The sequence below is a fragment of the Physeter macrocephalus genome, chromosome 3 (genome assembly GCF_002837175.3).
Source record: "Physeter macrocephalus isolate SW-GA chromosome 3, ASM283717v5, whole genome shotgun sequence".
NCBI lineage: Eukaryota > Metazoa > Chordata > Mammalia > Artiodactyla > Physeteridae > Physeter > Physeter macrocephalus.
Window position 1 is genome coordinate 1710255 of NC_041216.1, and position 21160 is coordinate 1731414.

Here is a 21160-nt window from a genome sequence, read left to right on the forward strand (position 1 = left end):
TCCGGAGCCTGTGCTCCGCAACGGGAGGGGCCGCAACAGTGAGAGGCCCGCGCACCGCAAAAAAAAAAAAAAAAAAAAGGCAAAAATGTAGCTATTAAGCAGTGGTTATTTCTGAGGGTGGGAGAGGGGAGTGAAGGTGATCTTTATGGTTTTCCCTGTGTTTTTTCTAAATTTTCTACCTTGAACATGAATAACTGTGATTATCAGGAAACAAATATATTGAAAGAAGGAGGAGGATGACCAGGAAGGGAAGGAGAAAGAGGAGAAAAAACAGAGTCCACTTTGGGCAAAGGCACGCACAGTCCAGGAGGCAAAGAAGCACAGCAGAAAGTGCCCCCTGAGGTCCAAAATCAGAAGCCACAGCCACAGTTGCTTTACAACATCTCTTCTCAGAGCTTTGAGTGGAAAATTAAGTGCTGCCAAATCTTTTATTTCCTATTTTCTTACATGGATGTAATAACCCTCTATCTGGTCACCGTACTGATCTCCAGATCTATTCTTCTGATCTGGTTGGCCAGGATGGCCTTCTTCCATCATGTCCTCAGTTAACTTATATTATAATATATCAATATTATAACAACCAACATTGTGTTACTGTAAGATTGAATTAATACTAAATCATAAATATATTTTTGAGTTATTAATATTGTTCTATATCCATAATGGCTCCAATTTATTGCACCTGTAGGTACTCTACATATATTATCTTTGCTATTGACAACAACCCTGAAAAATAGGTATTACTGTCCTCATTTTACACTCAGAACAAGGCTATCTTGCACATATCAGGGTATCATGCAAGCAAACTGATGGGATCCTTTCTGGAAGTAGGTAGAATGTAAAACATGGATAAATAGATGAGTAAATGAATGAATGCACAGCCTTGTAGCATGAGTTACAAATTGCGCAAATCACTTCCTTACTTCTCAGTGTGGTTATCATGAAATTCCTTTATGAAGAAAGTTCCCCTAATAAATATAAAGCATAATTTCGCTTCCTAAAGTTCAATGTACATGACACAATTTGGGGACCATTGATATCTTGACAATATTGAGTGTTCTGGCCAATGAACAGTTTATCTCTCTACTATTTAGGTCTTCTTTAATTTCTTTCAGCAGTATTTTATAGTTTTCAGTGTATAGATCTTGCACATCTTTTGTCAGCTTTACTCATAAATACTTAATATTTTGATATTATTATAAATAGTATTAAGTTATCAATTTTAATTTCTTATTTTTCATTACTAACATATAAAAATACAATTGATTTTTGTTTATTTTGTCTTATATCCCTGACCTTGCTAAGCTCATTTACTAATGCTAGCATTTCTGTAGATTACATAGGATTTTCTGTATAGAAGATCACATCACCTATGAGTAAAGACAGTCTTACTTCTTCCTTTTTAATCTGAATGTCTTTTATTTCCTTATCTTGCCTTGTTGCCTTGGCTCCTTGCCTTGTTCCTGATCCTAGGGAAAACATTCCTTCTTTCACCATTAGATATAATGATAGCCATAAGGTTTTCATAGATGTCTTTTATCAAGGTCAGGAAATTCCCTTCTTTTTCTAGTTTTCTGAGAGTTTTTATCAAGAATGGATGTTGCAAGAGGGAAGAGATATGGGAACATATGTATATGTATAACTGATTCACTTTGTTGTAAAGCAGAAACTAACACACCATTGTAAAGCAATTATACTCCAATAAAGATGTTAAAAAAAAAAGAATGGATGTTAATTTTGCCAACTGATACGTCTGTATGTATTGAGATGGTCACACAATTTTCCCCTTTTTTATTGAAGTATAGTTGATGTACAATATTATATAAGTTTCAGTTGTACAACATAGTGATTCAAAAATTTTAAAGGTTATATTCCATTTATAGTTATTCTAAAATATTGGCTATATTGCCTTGTTGTACTATATATACTTGTAGCTTATTTATTTTATACATATGTTTTTTTTAATGTTTCTGAAAGTACTGAGTTTATTTTAAAGCATTGCATCAAGTTTGAATCTCAGTAAACAAAGCCATGTCTTCATTATATGTTGATTTTGTCAAAGAGCACAGACTTGCATACACCAAATGATATGATAAAGTACTTTAAAGTAAAAGGTGTTTGCTTTTAGTACTGTGGAACTAAAGTATCGATAGAAAGTTAACGTGGAACTAAAATACAATATATATGTCTTCTGGGTGATTTAGGCCATGATGTTTTGGCTTCTTAGAAGTTTTCAAAATTAACAGTTTTAAAATTGATCCTTTTATCTGATTATTATTAAATAAAATAATATTTAATAATATTAAATTATAATGAAATTATATTATTATTAAATATAAAAGGATTATTATTATCCTCTTATCTGCTATTCTCTGGAATAGAGGCATAGAAAAGATTCTCTCTGCTTAGATTAACGTACTCATACAATATACGCCTAAGCTGAAACAAAAAGGTCAAATATCTGAGAGATAATGGCATTCGTGATCACAAGTTGTTTTAGAAGGGGAAAAATGAGTTCCAACCTATTTCTTTTTTGGCCATGCCACACGGCTCGCGAGATCTTAGTTACCTGACCAGAGATCGAACCTGTGCCCCTGGAGTGGAAGCGTGGAGTCCTAACCGCTGGACTGCCAGGGAATTCCCAGTTCCAACCCATTTTAAAATAGTTCATTAAAAGTCTGAGCTCTTTGCAAAAGGGTGCCATTTTAAACTTATCGGCCATTCCACTTCCATAACATTTATAAGCATATTTCACTGGGCAAGCAAATTAGTAACGTGATTGCATCATAGCTGTGTAGTTAATCAAGAAACTTGTCAACTGAATACAACTTTGTGTGTGGTGTGTGTGTGTGTGTGTGTGTGTGTGTGTGTGTGTGGTCATTTGTTCTGACCACTGAAATATGCAATGAAAGGCTACATTTAGAAGCTTAGAAAACCTGTGGTTCAGTACATAGAAGTTTCAACTTCAAAAGAATAGGAATGTTATAATTACTATAGGAAATTATAATGTCTGAATATAAACATTATTTGCAACTACTTTTTAATCACAACGATTTCACATCAGAAAGGTACATATTTTTGTTCACTAAAACTAATGAGGCAATTTGGCAACAAGAGACAGATTCTTTCTTTCTCACTCTCCTTTCAAAATTACTCAGTGTAGAGCTACAGATATACTTAAGCTGCAATAATAATACCAAAAAAGGGAACAGGTGTTTGCTTTTCAAAATCACTGAGGTACATAAAATGTCAGCAGACAACAATACTATTCCATGACATCTACTTAACATTTTATGTTCATCTCCCATTCTTCTCATCATAACGTTCACATTTTAATTATGTATTCATTTTGATTGTTTGCATGTGAAAACACCAACTAATCTATTATTTCAACATTAAGGCTATTTCTTTTGAAGCCAAGATAATTTTGGAGACTCCTTTTTCAGGATTCTTAAGGATTTTCTCTGGCTTCAAAGAAGACATCTTAGTCCCCATGGTACTGACTTTCATTGAAAATCTCAGGTGGCAGGGGTTACCCTTTGGCTGGTCGACTTTTCAGGAACATTTTCTCTCATCCACTTTCAATTGTTTTCACTGGCTGCAATACCCTTTTCTCCAAATCCTACTTTGTTAGCTTCTAAGAAACCAAGCGCATCTTGCTGTTTCTTCTTAATCACCGTGGAGCCAGAGGAAGGTGCAATGTACATACGGATCACTATCCTGGGAACAATGGTTGTAGCTGAGTACTGCAAGTGGCCGAAGAGCCTATTTTTTACGTATGATTTTTAATTTTAGTTTGCTAATATAGTAAATGACATTGGTTTATTTTTTGGAATATTATACCAACCTTGCATTCTAGGGGTAAACTCCAGTCAGTCATGAGGTAGTGACCTTTTTATATATCTTTGGATAAAATTTTTTTAAATTTTAAGAATTTTTGCCTCTATGTCCATGAGGGATATGGGTACTTCTCTTGTAATATCCTTTTCTAACTTTGGTAATTAGGGTAATGCTGGTCACAAAGAATGAAATAAGAAGTATTCCCTCCTCTTCAATTTTCTGGAAGAGTTTGTGCAGCATTAATATTATTTCTTCCTCAAATGTTTGATGGAAATCATCAGGAAAGCACCTGGGCCTGGAGTTTTCTTTATGAGAAGGTTTGTAAATACACATTCAATTTCTTTAATAAGTATAGGGTAATTCAGGTTATCTATTTCTTCTTGAGTGATTTTTGGTAGTTTGAGTTCTTTCAAGGAATTTGTTTAATTAACTGGCATAAGTATGTTCATAATATTTCCTTATTATTCTTTTACTATATATAGAATCTGTAGTAATGTCACCTCTCTCCTTCTTGATAATGGTAGTTCGTATCTCTTTTTTCTTGATCAGTCTGACTAGAGATTTATCAATTTTATTGATCTCAAAGAACCAGCTTTTGGTTTCATTGATTTTCTCTAATGTTTTTCTGTTTCCTATTGTATTAGTTTTTGCTCAGATCTTTATTACTTCCTTTCTTCTGCTTACTTTGGGTTTAATTTGTTCTTCTTTTCCTTGTTGCTTAGGTCATTGATTTGTGATCTTCTTTCCTAATACTGTCATTTAGTACAATACAGATGACTTTATTTGTCCTCTTTTCTAATATAGTCATTAGTTGCTTAGTCATAAATTTCTCCTTAGGTATTACCTTAGTGACATCTGGAAATTTTGATATGTAGTGGTTTTCACTTTCATTACATTCAAAATATGTTCTAATTTCCCTTTAAATTTCTTCTTTGACCTATGGATTATTTAGAAATGTGTTATCTAGTTTCCAAATATTTGAAAATTTTCAAGATAACTGTCTGTTATTGATTTCTTTTTTTTCTCAGTTCAAGTTTAATAGAAACTATAAAAGATCAAAAGTGATATCCTACTACTGTACACATCAGTTGGTCTGCCCCATAATACAGCTCAGACCATTCCCCCCAGAGGAAGAAAGGCTGGCCTCCCCAACACCTGCAGGAAAGGCCTGTCCTGTCCCACACCACATCTAGGCTGAGTGTAAGGTCTTGTATTTTAAGCATGACAATAGTACAAAAGAGGTTTTGTTTTATGGCCGCCTACTACAGCCTGGCCCTAAAATGGCCCAGCGCTCACTTCGGCTTAGAGAAATATTCTTTGCTCTTCTGGACATCAGGCTTAATGGTATCACAGCCAGGCTTCCAGCCAGCTGGGCACACTTCTCCATGTTTGTCAGTTAACTGGAAGGCTGAACTAGTGTCAGTGTCTCATCCACAGAGTGGCAGACAGGAAGGTCATTTATGGTGATCTGTCAAAGGATACCTTTATCATCAATAGTAAAAAGGTCCCCGAATGAGATGCCTTTGTCGGCCTTTAATACCCCATAGTTCTGAGCAATGTTGCACTTGGGGTCTGATATCAAGGCAATGTTCATGGGTCCCAGTCCTCCTTGTTTCTTGGGTGTGTTGTGGGCCTTTAAGACCCCATAGTCCTGAGCAATGGTGCGCTTGAGGCCTGATATCAAGAATGTTCATGGGTCCCAGTCCTCCTTGTTTCTTGGGTGTGTTGATCCATGCCAGATAACAGAAGTGAAAATCCACAGAAGCACCCCATCACTTGGCAGTTGAGTTTCTTAAATCCATCTGCCCTATCACCTTTATGGGGCACACAAAGGTGAAATCAAGAGGGTAAAAGAATAACACAAGACATTTTCCTTTGTAGTCAGATAGGCTGATATCTTTTAACTGACCATCTGGCATAATAGATGTTGCTTTGAACTGCGGGGCAAGGTGCCCAATTTTGGCATTTCCTGAAAACATATTGCTATCAGCAGTTCTCAGACAGAAACCACCAGGACCAGTCAGGAAGAAGACAGGCCTCTGTTATTGATTTCTAATTTAATTCTGTTGTGGCAAGAAAACATACTTTGTATGACTTGAATCCTTTTAAATTTATTGACTTGCTTTGTGTGCTAGCATATGGTCTATTTTGGTAAATGTTTCATGTGTGTTTTGCTGTTGTTGGGTAGAGTGTGACTAATGTGATATGAGATCTTAGCTTTTTTATTAAAGGTGTGAATTTCCTTCCTCATAATCTCATCCGAGAAGAGCAGAGAGTAAGCTAGTGGCAACATTCCCAAAAATCTAAGGCTAAATAAAACCAAAAGGTAAAGAAAGGCTTATATCCCTAGTGAACTGAGGACTGGAGTCAGATGGCTTGGTTTTAGTTTTGGCTTGGTCTCTACTATCTGTGTGACTTTGCAACTTGGAGCAAGTCACTTAAACTCTTAGGCCCTGATTTTCCTTCTTTAAATTGAGAGATTCATTTACATTTGCTGAGTTCATTGTAAATTGGGAAATAACAAGAAGTAAGGAAATGTATTTGCCTTTTGATCCAGTGAGAAATAGTCTGGAAATCTACTCTAAGGGAAGAATCTGAAATACAAAAGTTTACATGATGTCAGTAGTATTTGTATAATAGTGAGAAACTGGACCATCTATAGGTACATCGATAAGGAAATGACTAAGTAAATTATGGTTCATCAAGCCTATGTTTCAAATGAAAACTAATGATGTGTTAAAAGCAAAATACAAAATAATACATTTACAATGATTATAACTACATTAAAGAGTGTGTAGGAAAGGAACTAAAAGTAAGTCCTATAAAATATGAATAGTTGTTAATTATTAAGGTGGTTGGAAATATGGGCAATTTTTTCACATCTCTATTTCCTAACTTATTGATAAAGTGTAATATATTGATGAACAAATGTGCAACATGAAACTAAATTTAGCAAAAATGAAATTTATTTAATTAAAGAATTTTGACAAGTTGAAGCTTTAAATTCCTTTCCAGCTCCAATATGCTATAATTCTGCTTCATGAAAAGGAAAAATAACATTTCAAGAGTGTTTGTCTAACTTTCAGTTCTCCACTAGAAATAACCTAATTTGGAAACTTGATGTTTCAGATTACAAAATTACTGAGTTAAGAGGAGGATTAGTCAGATTCTATTTCTGAGAGTGCCTTCCATGGGCAGAGCAACGGTGAAGGAGAACCATGGTATTCAATGGAAGTTTCCAAGCCAGGTGGGGAGAAGAAACCAAAGAACAAGAGAGGAAACTAAAAGATGGTAGAGGGGAAACAGGGTAGAAGAAAAGGACTGAAAAAATAAAAGGGTGAACAGATGGTGAGTGAGAGTTTTCCATCATCAGCTGTCTAGATGCCACCTTTGCTGTAAGTCACCTGTAGGTCACTAGGTCCCCAAATTGTTATATATAAATATATATTTTTTCATTGCTATATATAAGATTTTGATTTTTTTCTTGTATCCATCCTACTTCAAGGAACTAAAAGCCCTCTCTTCTCACTATCTCCCCTAGTCTTTTTTTTTAAATTTTTATTGGAGTATAGTTGATTTACAATGTTGTGTTAGTTTCAGGTGTACAGCAAAATGAATCAGTTATACACATACATATATCCACTCTTTTTTAGATTATTTTCCCATATAGGCCATTACAGAGTATTGAGTAGAGTTTCCTGTGCTATACAGTAGGCCCTTATTAGTTATCTATTTTCTATACAGTAGTATATATATAAGTTAATCTCAGACTCCTAATTTATCTCTCTCCATCCCCTCTCTATCCCCTTTGGTGGCCATAAGTTTGTTTTCTGTGTCTGTGAGTCTATTTCTGTTTTGTAAATAAGTTCATTTGTATCACTTTTTAGATTCTGCATGTAAGTGATATCATATGATATTTGTCTTCTCTGTCTGACTTACTTAGTATGATAATCTCTAGGTCCATCCATGTTGCTGCAAATGGCATTATTTTGTTCTTTTTATGGCTGAGTAATATTCCATTGTATATACATACCACATCTTCTTTATCCATTCCTGTGTTGATGGATGTTTAGGTTGCTTCCATGTCTTGACTATTGGAAATAGTGCTGCAATGAACATTGGGATGCATGTGTCTTTTTGAATTAGGGTTTTCTCCAGATATATGCCCAGTAGTGGGATTGCTGGGTTATATGGTAGCTCTATTTTTAGTTTCTTAAGGAACCTCCATACTGTTTTCCATAGTGGCTGCACCAATTTACATTCCCACCTACAGTGCAGGAGGATTCCCTTTTCTCCACACCCTCTCCAGCATTTATTGTTTGTAGATTTTTTGATGATGGCCATTCTGACCGGTGTGAGCTGATACTTCATTGTAGTTTTGATTTGCATTTCTCTAATAATTAGTGACGTTGAGCATATTTTCATGTGCTTTTTGGCCATCTGAAGTGCCCTAGTCTTTGGCCTCAAATTCCCTCAGGCTCTGGGGCCCCTCTCTTTGCCCTCTGGGATGGACGCTCCCTGCCCTGACAGGCACCCACGGTCAACCAAATCCAAGTCACCTCCAGCATAGCCCTATGGCATTTCAGTTGTTTTATAATTTTTATCAAATAAAATTTACTGCTTTTTTTATCCTAGCTATTATAGAAAATCTGGAAATTGCAAGAAAAAAAGGACAAAATGTTTGAAATCACCTGTAATTCCTCCACCTGAAGACAATATGGTTCTTCAAATATTTTTTCTGTGTATGTATATAACTTTTTTTTAAAAGTAGGACTATACTGTATATATTATTTTAATACCCAACATTTTCACCAAGAACTATATTATGTAGTGTTCCCATGCCATCAAATATTCTTTTAATGATTTCAGTGTTCCATCATGAATATGCAAGAATTTTTAAAATAATTCCATATTGTAGAATATTCAGTTTTTTTCCCAATGCATTGCTATTATAAGCTTTATCACTACAATTGATAGTGGATTGAGGGCCAAGTTATAAGGCTTAGTTCTAGGCTTGGCTTGGTTCCTAATTGTGTGACTTTGTAACTTTAAGGAAGTCACTTAAACTCTTAGGCCTTGAGTTTCCCATCTTTGAAATGGTGAGACGTTTAATTTGCATTGCCAAATCGCCCTCCAGAGAGGTCATATCCATTTACCAAAGTGTATGAAATTGTTTCTCCACAACCTTGCCACCACTGGGTTTTTTTTTTTAACATCTTTGTCATTTTATTTTATTTATTTATTTATTTATTTATTTATTTATTTATGGCTGCATTGGGTCTTCACTGCTGCACACGGGCTTTCTCTAGTTGAGGCGAGCAGGGGCTACTCTTCCTTACTGTGCACAGGTTTCTCATTGTACTGGCTTCTCTTGTCGCGGAGCATGGGCTCTAGGCACGCGGGCTTCAGTAGTTGTGGCTCGCGGGCTCTAGAGTGCAGGCTCAGTAGTTGTGGTGCACGGGCTTAGTTGCTCCGCAGCATGTGGGATCTTCCCAGGCCAGGGCTTGAACCCATGTCCTCTGCATTGGCAGGAGGATTCTTAACCACTGTGCCACCAGGGAAGTGCCTTTGTCATTTTAATGAGTAACAAAACTGGGTTTTTTTTTTTACATCTTCGTTATTTTAATGAGTAGCAATATCTCTCTAAAAATAATTAATTGTGTTTCATCTTAATTTGTATTTCTTTGATTATTCCTTTGTCATTTGGACTTTGTCAATTACCTGTCTATACTTTGTCCATTTTTCTATTTGGGCATTTGTCTCTTTAATGTTTTGTAAAATTCTTCATATAGTAACAAATTTTTTTTTCTACTACATATGTTGGAAATATTTTTCCCCACAGGAAGTCATTTACATTTAAGTTTGAAACAGTTTAATTTCAAAAACTTCTAAAGCAGAAAAAAACATGCAGTGAGGACTTCCCTGGTGGCGCAGTGGTTAAGAATCCACCTGCCTGGCAGAAATAGAGACACAGATGTAGAGAACAAACGTATAGACACCAAGGGGGGAAAGTGGCGGGTGGTGGTGGGGAGATTGGGATTGACATGTATACACTAATATGTATAAAATGGGTAACTAATAAGAACCTGCTGTATAAAAAAATAAATAAAATTAAAAAACATTTTTTAAGCAGAAAAAAAAAAAAATCCACCTGCCAATGCAGGGGACACAGGTGCAATCCCTGGTCCAGGAAGATTCCACATGCCGCAGAGCAACTAAGCCCGTGCACCGCAACTACTGAGCCCACGTGCCACAACTACTGAAGCCCGCACACCTACAGCCCATGCTCTGCCACAAGAGAAGCCCCCGCTCATCTCAACTAGAGAAAGCCCGCACGCAGCAACGAAGACCCAATGCAGCCAAAAATTAATTAATTTTTTTAAAAAGTGTTTCTTTCTAAAAAAAAAAAAAAAAAACATGCAATGGCAGTTCCCTTGATAACTCCAAGCAGCTTAAGAAGACCCAGCAAGGGCTTCCCTGGTGGCGCAGTGGTTGAGAGTCCGCCTGCTGATGCAGGGGACACGGGTTCGTGCCCCGGTCCGGGAGGATCCCACATGCCACAGAGCGGCTGGGCCCGTGAGCCCTGGCCACTGAGCCTGCACGTCCGGAGCCTGTGCTCCGCAACGGGAGAGGCCACAACAGTGAGAGGCCCGCGTACCGCAAAAAAAAAAAAAAAGATAGACCCAGCAAATCTACAGCTGTTCTGTCTGAAAGCACACGGCCAGGACCCGGCTAAGAGTAAGGGCTAACTAGGTGACAGCTGTCATACTTAAAGATGATGATAATATCTAAAGGTGAGTCTTTTGACAAAACCCATCCAGTCCCCTTGTCACTTGTCCCCTTTTGTGCTCATTTCCTGTCGCTCCATTTCATCCTCTAAAATGTTCTTGTGAGTATGAAGAAAGGGGATAGTTTCTCCAACAAACCTGAGGATCCTGAGAAAATCAAAGGACTAAAAAGAACAAAGAGAGGGGAGAGGGAGGAGAACTCACCACCTTTGGAATTAGGGGCCCTTTGATCCTCACCGGCTGAGCTGGAGTCTCCAAGCTGGGAACATACCTCTGCCCATTCAGGGAGATGAGGCATCAGGCAGGAACATCAGGAAGGACTCCGGAGGTGGGCCTGGGAAAAGTTCATCTTTTATTCTAATGCCTGAAGCCCTCAGCCAGGGGCTCCATCTGCCCGACAGACTCCCTTCCAGCTGTTCCTATACACCAACAAGCCACGCCCTGCCTGTCTGCCCCGATAAAGGAGCAGAGCAAAGAGGAAACTCCCTAAAAGCAGGGAAGCCTCCCAGCGCTGCCGGGGTAAGGGACTTTTGGCCTCAGCTCCTTCTCCTGTCCAAGCCAACTGCATAGTGATTGCTTTCGATACATTTTGATCCTATCACACCCTTTCTTAAAAGCTTGCTCCTCTTTACTTTCCAAATCAGAGTAAAACTGAAGATTGGTTTCAAAGACACCCACCAATTAGCCACCTTCTTTAACTCACTACCTTTATCTCCAACTGCACCCTGACATGTGCTTTCTGATAAACTTGCTGACTGTCCCCCAATATGTGATAAACCCTTTCCCGCCTATCTTGCTTTCAGAATATCCATAATTTTATATGCATAATATCCATAAGTGTTTCCTTAACCATGCATTATATACTTTTATGTATTTTTGAACTTTATAAAGATGGAGCACGTTGTACATAATTCCCTGTGATTTCCTTTATTCACTCAACATTAGTTTCTGAGTCCAGTTGACACCTATGGTAGCTCACACCATGTCCCCTCAGCCCACTCAATTTCGGGGTAGCTGAGCTTGAAGGCAAGCTGCTAGCATGCCACCTCGCAGGCCACAGCAGCTCTTCGCTTATCTGACTGGGGCTCTTTACAAAGCTTGAGAAGGCTGTTCAGCCTGTGTGTAACCCAGGGGTTCAGGAAAGTTATTGCCCCAGGGGATTGATCAATGGGGTTTGGGGCAGGGAGTGGGGGGGTGGAAGTAAGTGGAAAATGGTCCAGTCCCCACATCTTCAGAGGGACAATTCTGAGCTGTATTCCACACAATTCCTCAGGGAGTTCTCAGCGGGAATGAGCTACTGTCATCAGTAGCTCAGTAATGCACATCTTATTGGTTTGTCTTCCTTTTCTTCTTTTTTTAAAATAAATTTATTGATTTATTTATTTTATTTAGTTTTGACTGCGTTGGGTCTTCGTTGCTGCGTGCGGGCTTTCTCTAGTTGTGGCGAGCGGGGGCTACTCTTTGTTGCCGTTCGTGGGCTTCTCATTGCGGTGGCTTCTCTTGTTGCGGAGCATGGGCTCTAGGTGCACGGGCTTCAGTAGTTGTGGCACGTGGGCTCAGTAGTTGTGGCTCACGGGCTCTACAGCGCAGGCTCAGTAGTTGTGGCGCACGGGCTTAGTTTCTCCGCGGCATGTGGGATCTTCCCGGACCAGGGCTCGAACCCGTGTCCCCTGCATTGGCAGGCAGATTCTTAACCACTGTGCCACCAGGGAAGTCCCTTTCATCATTTTCTTCTCACTCGCTACTTCTGATTCCTGGGATCACCTCCTAAATAAACTCTTGCACTGAAGAATTTGTCTCACACCCTGCTTTGGGTGGAGTACAAATTAAGACCCTGAAATCTATCCGTATTGATTGATAGAACTCTGGAACGTTCATCCACCACTGTGAGGTAGATCATTGTATGAATATACCAAAAATTTGTCCATTCCCTCATTGATAAAAGTGAGGGTTGTTTCTGGGCTTTTGCTTTTACAAACAGTGCTGCTATGAACATTTTTTTTTTTAAATTTATTTGGTTGCGCCGGGTCTTATTTGCGGCAGGAGGGCTCCTTAGTTGCAGCACGCGGGCTCTTTAGTTGTGGCATGTGAACTCTTAGTTGCAACACGTATGTGGGATCTAGTTCCCTGACCAGGGATTGAAACCCTGCATTGGCATCGCAGAGTCTTATCCACTGCGCCACCAGGGAAGTCCCCCTGAACTTCATTCTTATCTGAAAGTATAACCAACAGACAAACTATTGTTATTCAGACTTGGGTATTTGGCAGGTGTTTTCTCTAAAATGAACAAAGGGCACCTGTCGCTTGAAGGAAAACAACTGACAGTATTTGTTGCCAAAGTGATTTGATATTTTGGTTGGAAATTAGCAGTTTTATCTGCTACTGTGAGCTTGATAGTTTCCCAGGAAAGGAAGATTTTTCTGATGAGATTGGTAGTGACATTAGTGAATACGAGTTTTTTATGTTATACAATGAAATGTGTCAACATTTGAAATATCTGCACAGTGAACCAATAAATTCTAAATGACTAATACATGTCTTGACAACTATGCATAAGTAAAAGAGCCACCAATATGCAAGACAATCTGGTGGATTTTACTGGAACAGAGTATAAAAAGTTCATTGGTGTATTATATATTTGAAAGTTGCTAAAAGAGTAGATCTTAAATGTTCTCAGCACAAAAAAGAAATGGTAATTATGTGACGTGATGGTTGGTAGCTACCTTTATTATGGTAATCAGTTTGCAATCTATAAGTGTATGAAATCAATGGATTGTATACCTCAAACTTACACAATGTTATATGTCAGTTATATCTCAATAAAGATGGGCAGGGAAAGAAAGGAAGAGTTCACTGGTATGGTTTTAGATTCCATGCTGCATTAACCTTTAAGCAACTACCACTTGTCAAGTTTCTTCTTGCATCAGAAAAAAAATATCCACAATTATCTGAGGTGATTGAAATGCTCCTTTTCCAGGGAAGCCTCCTACAGTGATGGGGGAATGTAAGTTGGTGCAGCCACTATGGAAAGCTGTATGGAGGGTCCTTAAAAACCTAAAAATAGAGTTGCCATATGATCCAGCAATCCCACTCCTGGGCATATATCCAGAGAAAACTATAATTTGAAAAGATACATGCACTTCAGTGTCCATAGCAGCACTATTTACAATAGCCAAGACATGGAAGCAACGTAAATGTCCATCAGCAGATGAATGGATAAAGAAGATGTGGTGTATATATATACAATGGAATCTTACTCAGCAATAAAAAAGAATGAAATAATGCTATTTGCAGCAACATGGATGGACATACTAGACAACATGGATTGTCATACTGAGTGAAGTAAGTCAGACAGAGAAAGAGAAATATCGTATGATATCGCTTATATGCAGAATCTAAAAAAAATTATACAAATGAACGTATTTACAAAACAGAAACAGACTCACAGACTTAGAGAATGAACTTATGGTTACCACAGGAGGAAGGGTAGAGAGAAGGGATAGTTAGGGAGTTTGGGATTGACATGTACAAGCTGCTATATTTAAAAAGGATAACCAGGGACTTCCCTGGTGGCGCAGTGATTAAGAATCCGCCTGCCAATGCAGGGGACATGGGTTCGATCCCTGGTCTGGGAAGATCCCACATGCCGCAGAGCAACTAAGCCCGTGCACCACAACTACTGAGCCTGCCCTCCAGGTCCTGCGAGCCACAACTACTGAGCCCGCGTGCCCGCACACCTAGAGCCCATGCTCCACAACAAAAGAAGCCACGCAATGAGAAGCCCATGCACTGCAGCAAAGAGTACCCGCTGCTTGCCACAACTAGAGAAAGCCCACGTGCGGCAACAAAGACCCCACGCAGCCAAAAATGAATTACATTAATTAATTAATTAATTAAATTTAAAAAGTTTTCCTTACACCCTTGATTGTTGGTAAATTGTCTTGTACAACGTCCTGCATTCTGGATTTGGCCAGTTGCGTTCTTGCGGTAACATTTAATTTATTTCTCTATCCCTCAGATTTCTGAAACTGGAAAGCTACAGGTTTGATTAGATTCAGGTCCACTTCTGAGCTGTGTGACCTGGATGAGAGCCTTGACCTTTCTGTGTCCCAGTTTCCTTACTAGTAAATTTTTTTTCTGGCTGCACCATGTGGCATGAGGGATCTTAGTTCCCCGACCAGGCGTGGAACCCGTGCCCCCTGCAATGGAAACTCAGAGCCCTAAACACTGGACCACCGAGGAATTCTCCTTACTAGTAAATTTTTTTTATACTTTCCTTGATTTTTTCAGGAAAATTGACTTTTTAGAATTTTATCATAGTCTCATACACCAGAACAATAAATAAACCACTTTTTTAAAAGGTTATGTTCCATTTATGGTTATTATTAAGTATAGGCTCTATTCCCTGTGCTGTACAATATATCCGGTAGATTATTTATTTTATACACAGTAGTTTCTACCTTTTTGGTAAATTGAGGATAAGAATGGTAGCTCATTCATTGGGTGTAAGGGTTAAATTAGTTAAAACATGTAAAATGCTTAGAACTGTGCTTTACACCCAATAAATGGTAGCTAGTATTATTATCTGAGGAAAATCTCTAACTTGAAAGCTAGAGACCAAAATAAACAACAAGAGACAATCTAGGAAGTGGAAGAAAATGGCAGAAAACTACAACTGATATCCTCAGAAACATGAAATAAGAGAAGATCCTGAATCCACAACATAAAAGCAAGAGGCTACCAAAAGGAAAGTCAGGGAACCAGGAAAAACACTTGGAAATTAAAATTTTATAGCAGAAATGAACAAATTCAACAGAAAAACTACAGGATAAATTTCAGAAAAATCCCTCATGCAGACTTCCCTGGTGGTCCAGCGGTTAAGACTCCACACTCACAGTGCAGGGGGCCTGGGTTCGATCCCTAGTCAGGGAACTAGATCCCGCACGCCACAACTAAGAGTTTGCATGCCGCAACTAAAAGATCCCGCATGCCACAACTAAGACCCGGCACAGCCAAGTAAATACATACATACATACATACATAAAAATGTAACTACTAAAAAATCTATTATAAAGTTAGAATAAACAAAACCAAGGGATGGAAAATGAAAGAAAAATGATGAAAAAAACAAGGGAATCTAACAGAGAGAAAATTTCCCAGAATTGAAGACTGTATGTTTCCTGATTGAAAGGGACCCCTGAGTACCTAGAGCAATGAATGAAAAAGCCTTACATTATTATTACTTATCATGATGAAGGTTCGAAACATCAAGGATAAAGGAAAAATATATGTCCTAAAAGCTTCCAGAAACAAGTGAACAAACAAAAATTACGTAAGAAGTAAAGGAAATCAGAATAAATCAAACTTCTCAAGAGTCTAGCCACATGAGAAGCTAGATAACAGTGGATCAATGCCTTTAAAATTCTGAGGGAAAATGATTTCCAACCTGGAACTCTGTACCCCGCCAAACTGTCAATCAAGTGTGAGAGCAAAATAAAGCCATCTTTAGACAAGCAGGGTTTCAAAAATGTACCTCCCATGAACTTATTCTGGGGAAATTACTAGGGAATGAGCCCCTCCAAAATGAGAGAATAAGCCACAAATAGGAATATCCAGGAGACAGGGGATTTGGCACAGGAGAGGAGATGCAAGTCCCCAGAATGTGGTTATGGGAAGTCTCAGGACAACAGTTGGATAGCAAAGCCAAGACGACAGCTTGGAGCGAGAGGAGGATAGGCCTAAGGAAGAATGTCTCTAAGGGAAAAAAAAAAGTTGAAAAGTATCGGATTCATGTGACCAGATAGAAAGACGTTTTATAGTCCTGATGGAGAGTTTATGGAATAATTAACAGTAGATGCATAGATAATTACACAAATGAAAAAAATAGGCAATTTTTGACTCCAGGAAAAAAAGAGCTGTAGAGTTGTTTAATAAAGTGAATGTAATCTTAGTATGGTATACACTGTAAAAATATTCTTTTTTACTCTTAGGAATAGTTATATTCACGTAAACACTGACTCGATCAACCAGGGAATTTTGTAGACTGGCCAAGAGTCTGTTGATGGTCGAGAGAGAGAGAAAGAGAGATCATAAACTCATGGAGGAAGAACAGAGAGGGGACTTTCACTCCCTCCTGGCTCCAGCCTTCACCTTCCTGATGAAGAATCCCAAACCAGTATCTACACACCTGTGATTTTCTGCAGCCCTATACTTACTGGACAACTCTTCTTGCTTATTGCCACCTGTAAGTGTAAACTAGCTCTCTCTGTCTCTGTCTCTCTGTCTCTGTCTCTCTTTGTCTCTCTCTCCCTCTCCCTCTCCCTCTCTCTCTCTCTCTCTCTCTCACACACACACACACAGTTGCCCCTACTATTTACGTATTATATTAGTATGGCACATTTGTTACCATTAATGAACCAATGTTGATACAATTATTAACTAAAGTCCATAGTTAATTCAAATGTCTTTAGTTTTTAACTTAATGTCCTTTTTTTTCTGCTCCAGGATCTCATCCAACTTACCATATTTACGTTTAGTTGTCATATCCTTAGGCTGCTTCTTTTGGATGTGACAGTTTCTCTCTCTCTCTCTCTCTCTCTCTCTCTCTCTCTCACACACACACACACACACACTCACACACCTCTGACTTATCCTCTTCCTCATCCTTTCCCAAGCCAACTCATCATACCTTCACTTTTATCAGTGGCTCCATTCTTTTTCCAATCTTCCAGTTTGGCTTTTCCACTACTTAATACCCTATATCCAGTCTGTTTCTGTTGGTTTTGTAAAGCCTTCTAAAGTCCCTGCCCTGTCTCTAGCTGTAATCTAATCCAGAGCTTATATGAACTTTATAAAGTGTACAATGTGACGGAAATGTAAAAGAAAGTATAAATCTTGCTAAAGTTTAAATGTTCATTGTAGAAATTTTGGAAAATATAGAAAAGCACAAAGAAGATAAAAATAATCTCCATTCTTAATTCTAATTTGTAATTTGGTGTTTCCATCCAGCCTCTTTTTCATCTGTATATAATAATCTTTTCTGAAACAATAAAACAAATATTGTGACTATGTTGTATATGCCTCTTTGTAACTTTTTCATTTACTAAAATAAAAACATTTTATTACATAAAAAATTCTTCTATGTCATCTTAATGGCTGCATAGAATCCCATTATAGCTATCCTATAATTTATTTAATTGACCCCATTTATAAATATTTTCGTTGTTTTGGTTTTTTACTCTTAGGAATAGCACCATCTCTGATTATTTAGTTAGGATAACTTAAAAGTGTAGTTGCTGAGTCAAAGTTGTGCTTATTTTTTTTTCAATGTGGTTAAAAAAAAACCCCACATAACATAAAATTTACCACCTTAAGCTTTAAACAAATTTTTTAATGGAAGTATAATTGATGTACAATATTACATGTTATAGGTGTAAAATATAGTGATTCACAATTTATAAAGGTTATATTCCATTTATAGTTACTACAAAATACTGACTATATTCCCTGTGTTGTACAATACATCCTTGTAGCTTATTTATAGTTTGTACCTCTTAAGCCCTTAACCCTATCTCGCCCCTCCCCACTTTCCTCTCTCCACTGGTTACCACTAGTTTGCTCTCTATTTTGTGAGTCGGTTCCTTTTTTGTTATACTCACTACACTAGTTTGTTTTATTTGTTAGATTCCACATATAAGTGATATTATACAGTATTTGTCTTTCTCTGTCTGACTTATTTCACTTAGTATAATACCCTCCAAGTCCATCCATATTGCTGCAAATGGCAAAATTTCATTCATTTTTATGGCTGAGTAATATTTCATTGTGTATATATATATATATATATATATATATGACACATCTTGTTTAACCATTCATTTGTTGATGGACACTTAGGTTGCTTCCATGTCTTGGCAATTGTAAATAATGACACTATGAATATTGGGGTGCATGTATCTTTTCGAATTAAAATTTTCGTTTTCTTCGGATACATACCCAGGAGTGGAATTGCTGGGTCATATGGTAGTTCTATTTTCAGTTTTTTGAGAAAACTCTATACTGTTTTCCACAGTGGATGCACCAATTTACATTTCCACCAACAGTGTACAAGGGTTCCCTTTTCTCCATATCTTCACCAACATTTTTTATTTGTGTCTTTTTGATGATAGCCATTCTGACAGGTGTGAGATGATATCTCATTGTGGTTTTAATTTGCATTTCTCTGATGACTAATGATGTTGAGCATCTTTTTATGTGCCTGTTGGCCATCTGTATGTCTTCTTTGGAAAAATGTCTATTCAGGTCTTCTGCCCATTTTTTTGACTGGGTTGTTTGGTTTTTTGATATTGAGTGTATGAACTGTTTATATAATTTGGATATTAACACTTTATTGAACATATCATTTGAAAATATTTTCTCCCATTCAGTTGATGGTTTCCTTTGCTATGCAAAAGCTTTTAAGTTTAATTATTTTCCATTTGTTTGTTGTTGCTTTTATTTCCTTTGCTTTAGGAGACAGATCCAAAAAAATAGTGCTACAATTTATGTCAAAGATGTTATGCCTACGTTTTCTTCCAGGAGTTTTATTGTTTCTGGTCTTACATTTAGGTCTTTAATCCATTTTGAGTTTATTTTTGTACATGACATTGGAGAATATTCTATTTCATTGTTTTATATGAAGCTGTCCAGTTTTCCCAGCACCACTTATTGAAGACATTGTCTTTTCTCCATTGTGTATTCTTGCCTCCTCTTAATTTTGAACATGGTATTAGAAAATGTTCTAGTTTCATTCTTTTACATTTAGCTGTCCAGTTTTCTCAGCACCATTTATTAAAGAGACTGTCTTTTCTCCATTGTCTATTCTTGCCTCCTCTGTCAAAGATTAGTTGACCACAACTAATGGGTTTATTTCTGGGCTCTCTATTCTGTTCCACTGATTTATGTGTCTGTTTTTGTGCCAGTACCATATTGTTTTGATTACTGCAGCTTTGTAGTATAGTCTGAAGTCAGGGAGCATGATTCCTCCAGCTCTGTTCTCCTTTCTCAACGTTGTTTTAGCTATTTGGGCTCTTTTTTGTTTCCATACAAATATTAAAATTTGTTCTAGTTCTGTGAAAAATGCCCTTAGTATTGTGATAGGGATTGCACTGAATCTGTGGATTGCCTTTGGTAGTATGGTCATTTTAACAATATTAATTCTTCCATTCCATGAAAAACACGGTACACCTTTCCAACGGTTTGTGTCTTATTTCTTTCATCAGTGTCTTATAGTTTTCCAGTACAGGTCTTTTACCTCCTTAGGTAGATTTACCATCTTAATTATTTCTAAGTGTGCAGTACAGTGGTATTAACTATATGCATATTGTTGTGCAGCTGATCTCTAGGACTTTTTCATCTTTCAAAACTGAAACTCTATATCCATTGAACAATTCCCTTTTCCCCTCTCCCTAGCCCCTGGCAATCACCATTCTACTAAGAGTTTGACAACTTTAGATATCTCATAGAAATGGAATAATGCAGTATTTGTCTTTTTGTGGGGTCATGTTCATTTTCAAGGCTTTTGAAATGCAGTGCTAAACTGGCTTCCCAAAAGGTTGTGATAATTTACACTTTGACTGAAAATATGAGTGTCCATCTGGGCTACACTTTCTCTGTTGCTTAGAATCCATCCTTTGTTTCAATTCTTGCCCAATCCTTAGAGGAACAAAAGGAGTGGGTTTGAACACATTTTCTTTTGGATAGGCCATTGTCCTATCCTAAATCCTAGCTGAAATACTTGCTAGGGCACTTACTAGCTGTGTGACCTTGGAGAAGTCACAAACTCTCTGTGCCTCTGTTCCCTTATTTGTAAAATGGGGACAATAATAGTATATTATTATATATTCACATTATTATACGTACTTATTATGAGGAATACATGAGTTAATAAATGTGAAGCTCTATGAACAGTGCCTGTAATATAAGTCCAGAAGAGAGGTAGTTATTATTGTCTTTGTTATTATTAGACTGTACAAGATATCTGCTGTCAAAGTACTTAGCTACCATTTTGTCCAGTCTTTGATAATCTAATGAAAAACGATAGCCAGCTATTTCAATTTGTAAAATTATTGTAAATAGTTATAAAATTGTAATTTTAAAATTATCGATTATCAGTGAACTTGAACATTTCCCTTTGTTTATATTGGCTATTTATACTTCCATCACGATTTCCCTTTTCAAAGCTCTGTGGCAAACAGGAGCTTACTTGATCTTCCTAACAAGCTTCTGAATCAAGAAGGCGGCAATCAGGCGATGGGGATTGACATGTATACAATGATGAGTATAAAATTGATGACTAATAAGAACCTGCTGTATAAAAAAAAAGTGATCAAATGTATTCTATTGGAAAGAAGCAAAACTAGACCATGTTTACAGTCTAAATTATATAATAATAATAATAATAAAAGAAGGCAGCAATCATCCCTACTTTCCGAATTGAAAACTGGGGTTCAGAGAGTTACAATTCTAGTCCCAGGTTTCAGATATCACCTTTC

General features: G+C 37.5%; 1 protein-coding gene and 1 pseudogene across 1 annotated transcript in view; both read right to left on the reverse strand.

Annotated features, from left to right (window-relative positions):
- Nucleotides 1-20936, reverse strand: part of ERMAP (erythroblast membrane associated protein (Scianna blood group)) — a 33213-nt gene extending 12277 nt beyond the window's left edge. Inside the window, exons 1-2 of the mRNA XM_007110055.3 lie at nt 20872-20936; nt 10833-10962 (exon numbers count right to left, since the gene is read on the reverse strand). Coding sequence (XP_007110117.1) covers nt 10833-10926 — 94 coding nt within the window. The 5' untranslated portion in view covers nt 10927-10962; nt 20872-20936. The remainder of the gene's footprint in view (nt 1-10832; nt 10963-20871) is intronic.
- Nucleotides 5133-5819, reverse strand: LOC102980564 (peroxiredoxin-1-like; annotated as a pseudogene).
- Nucleotides 20937-21160: the final 224 nt, after the last annotated feature.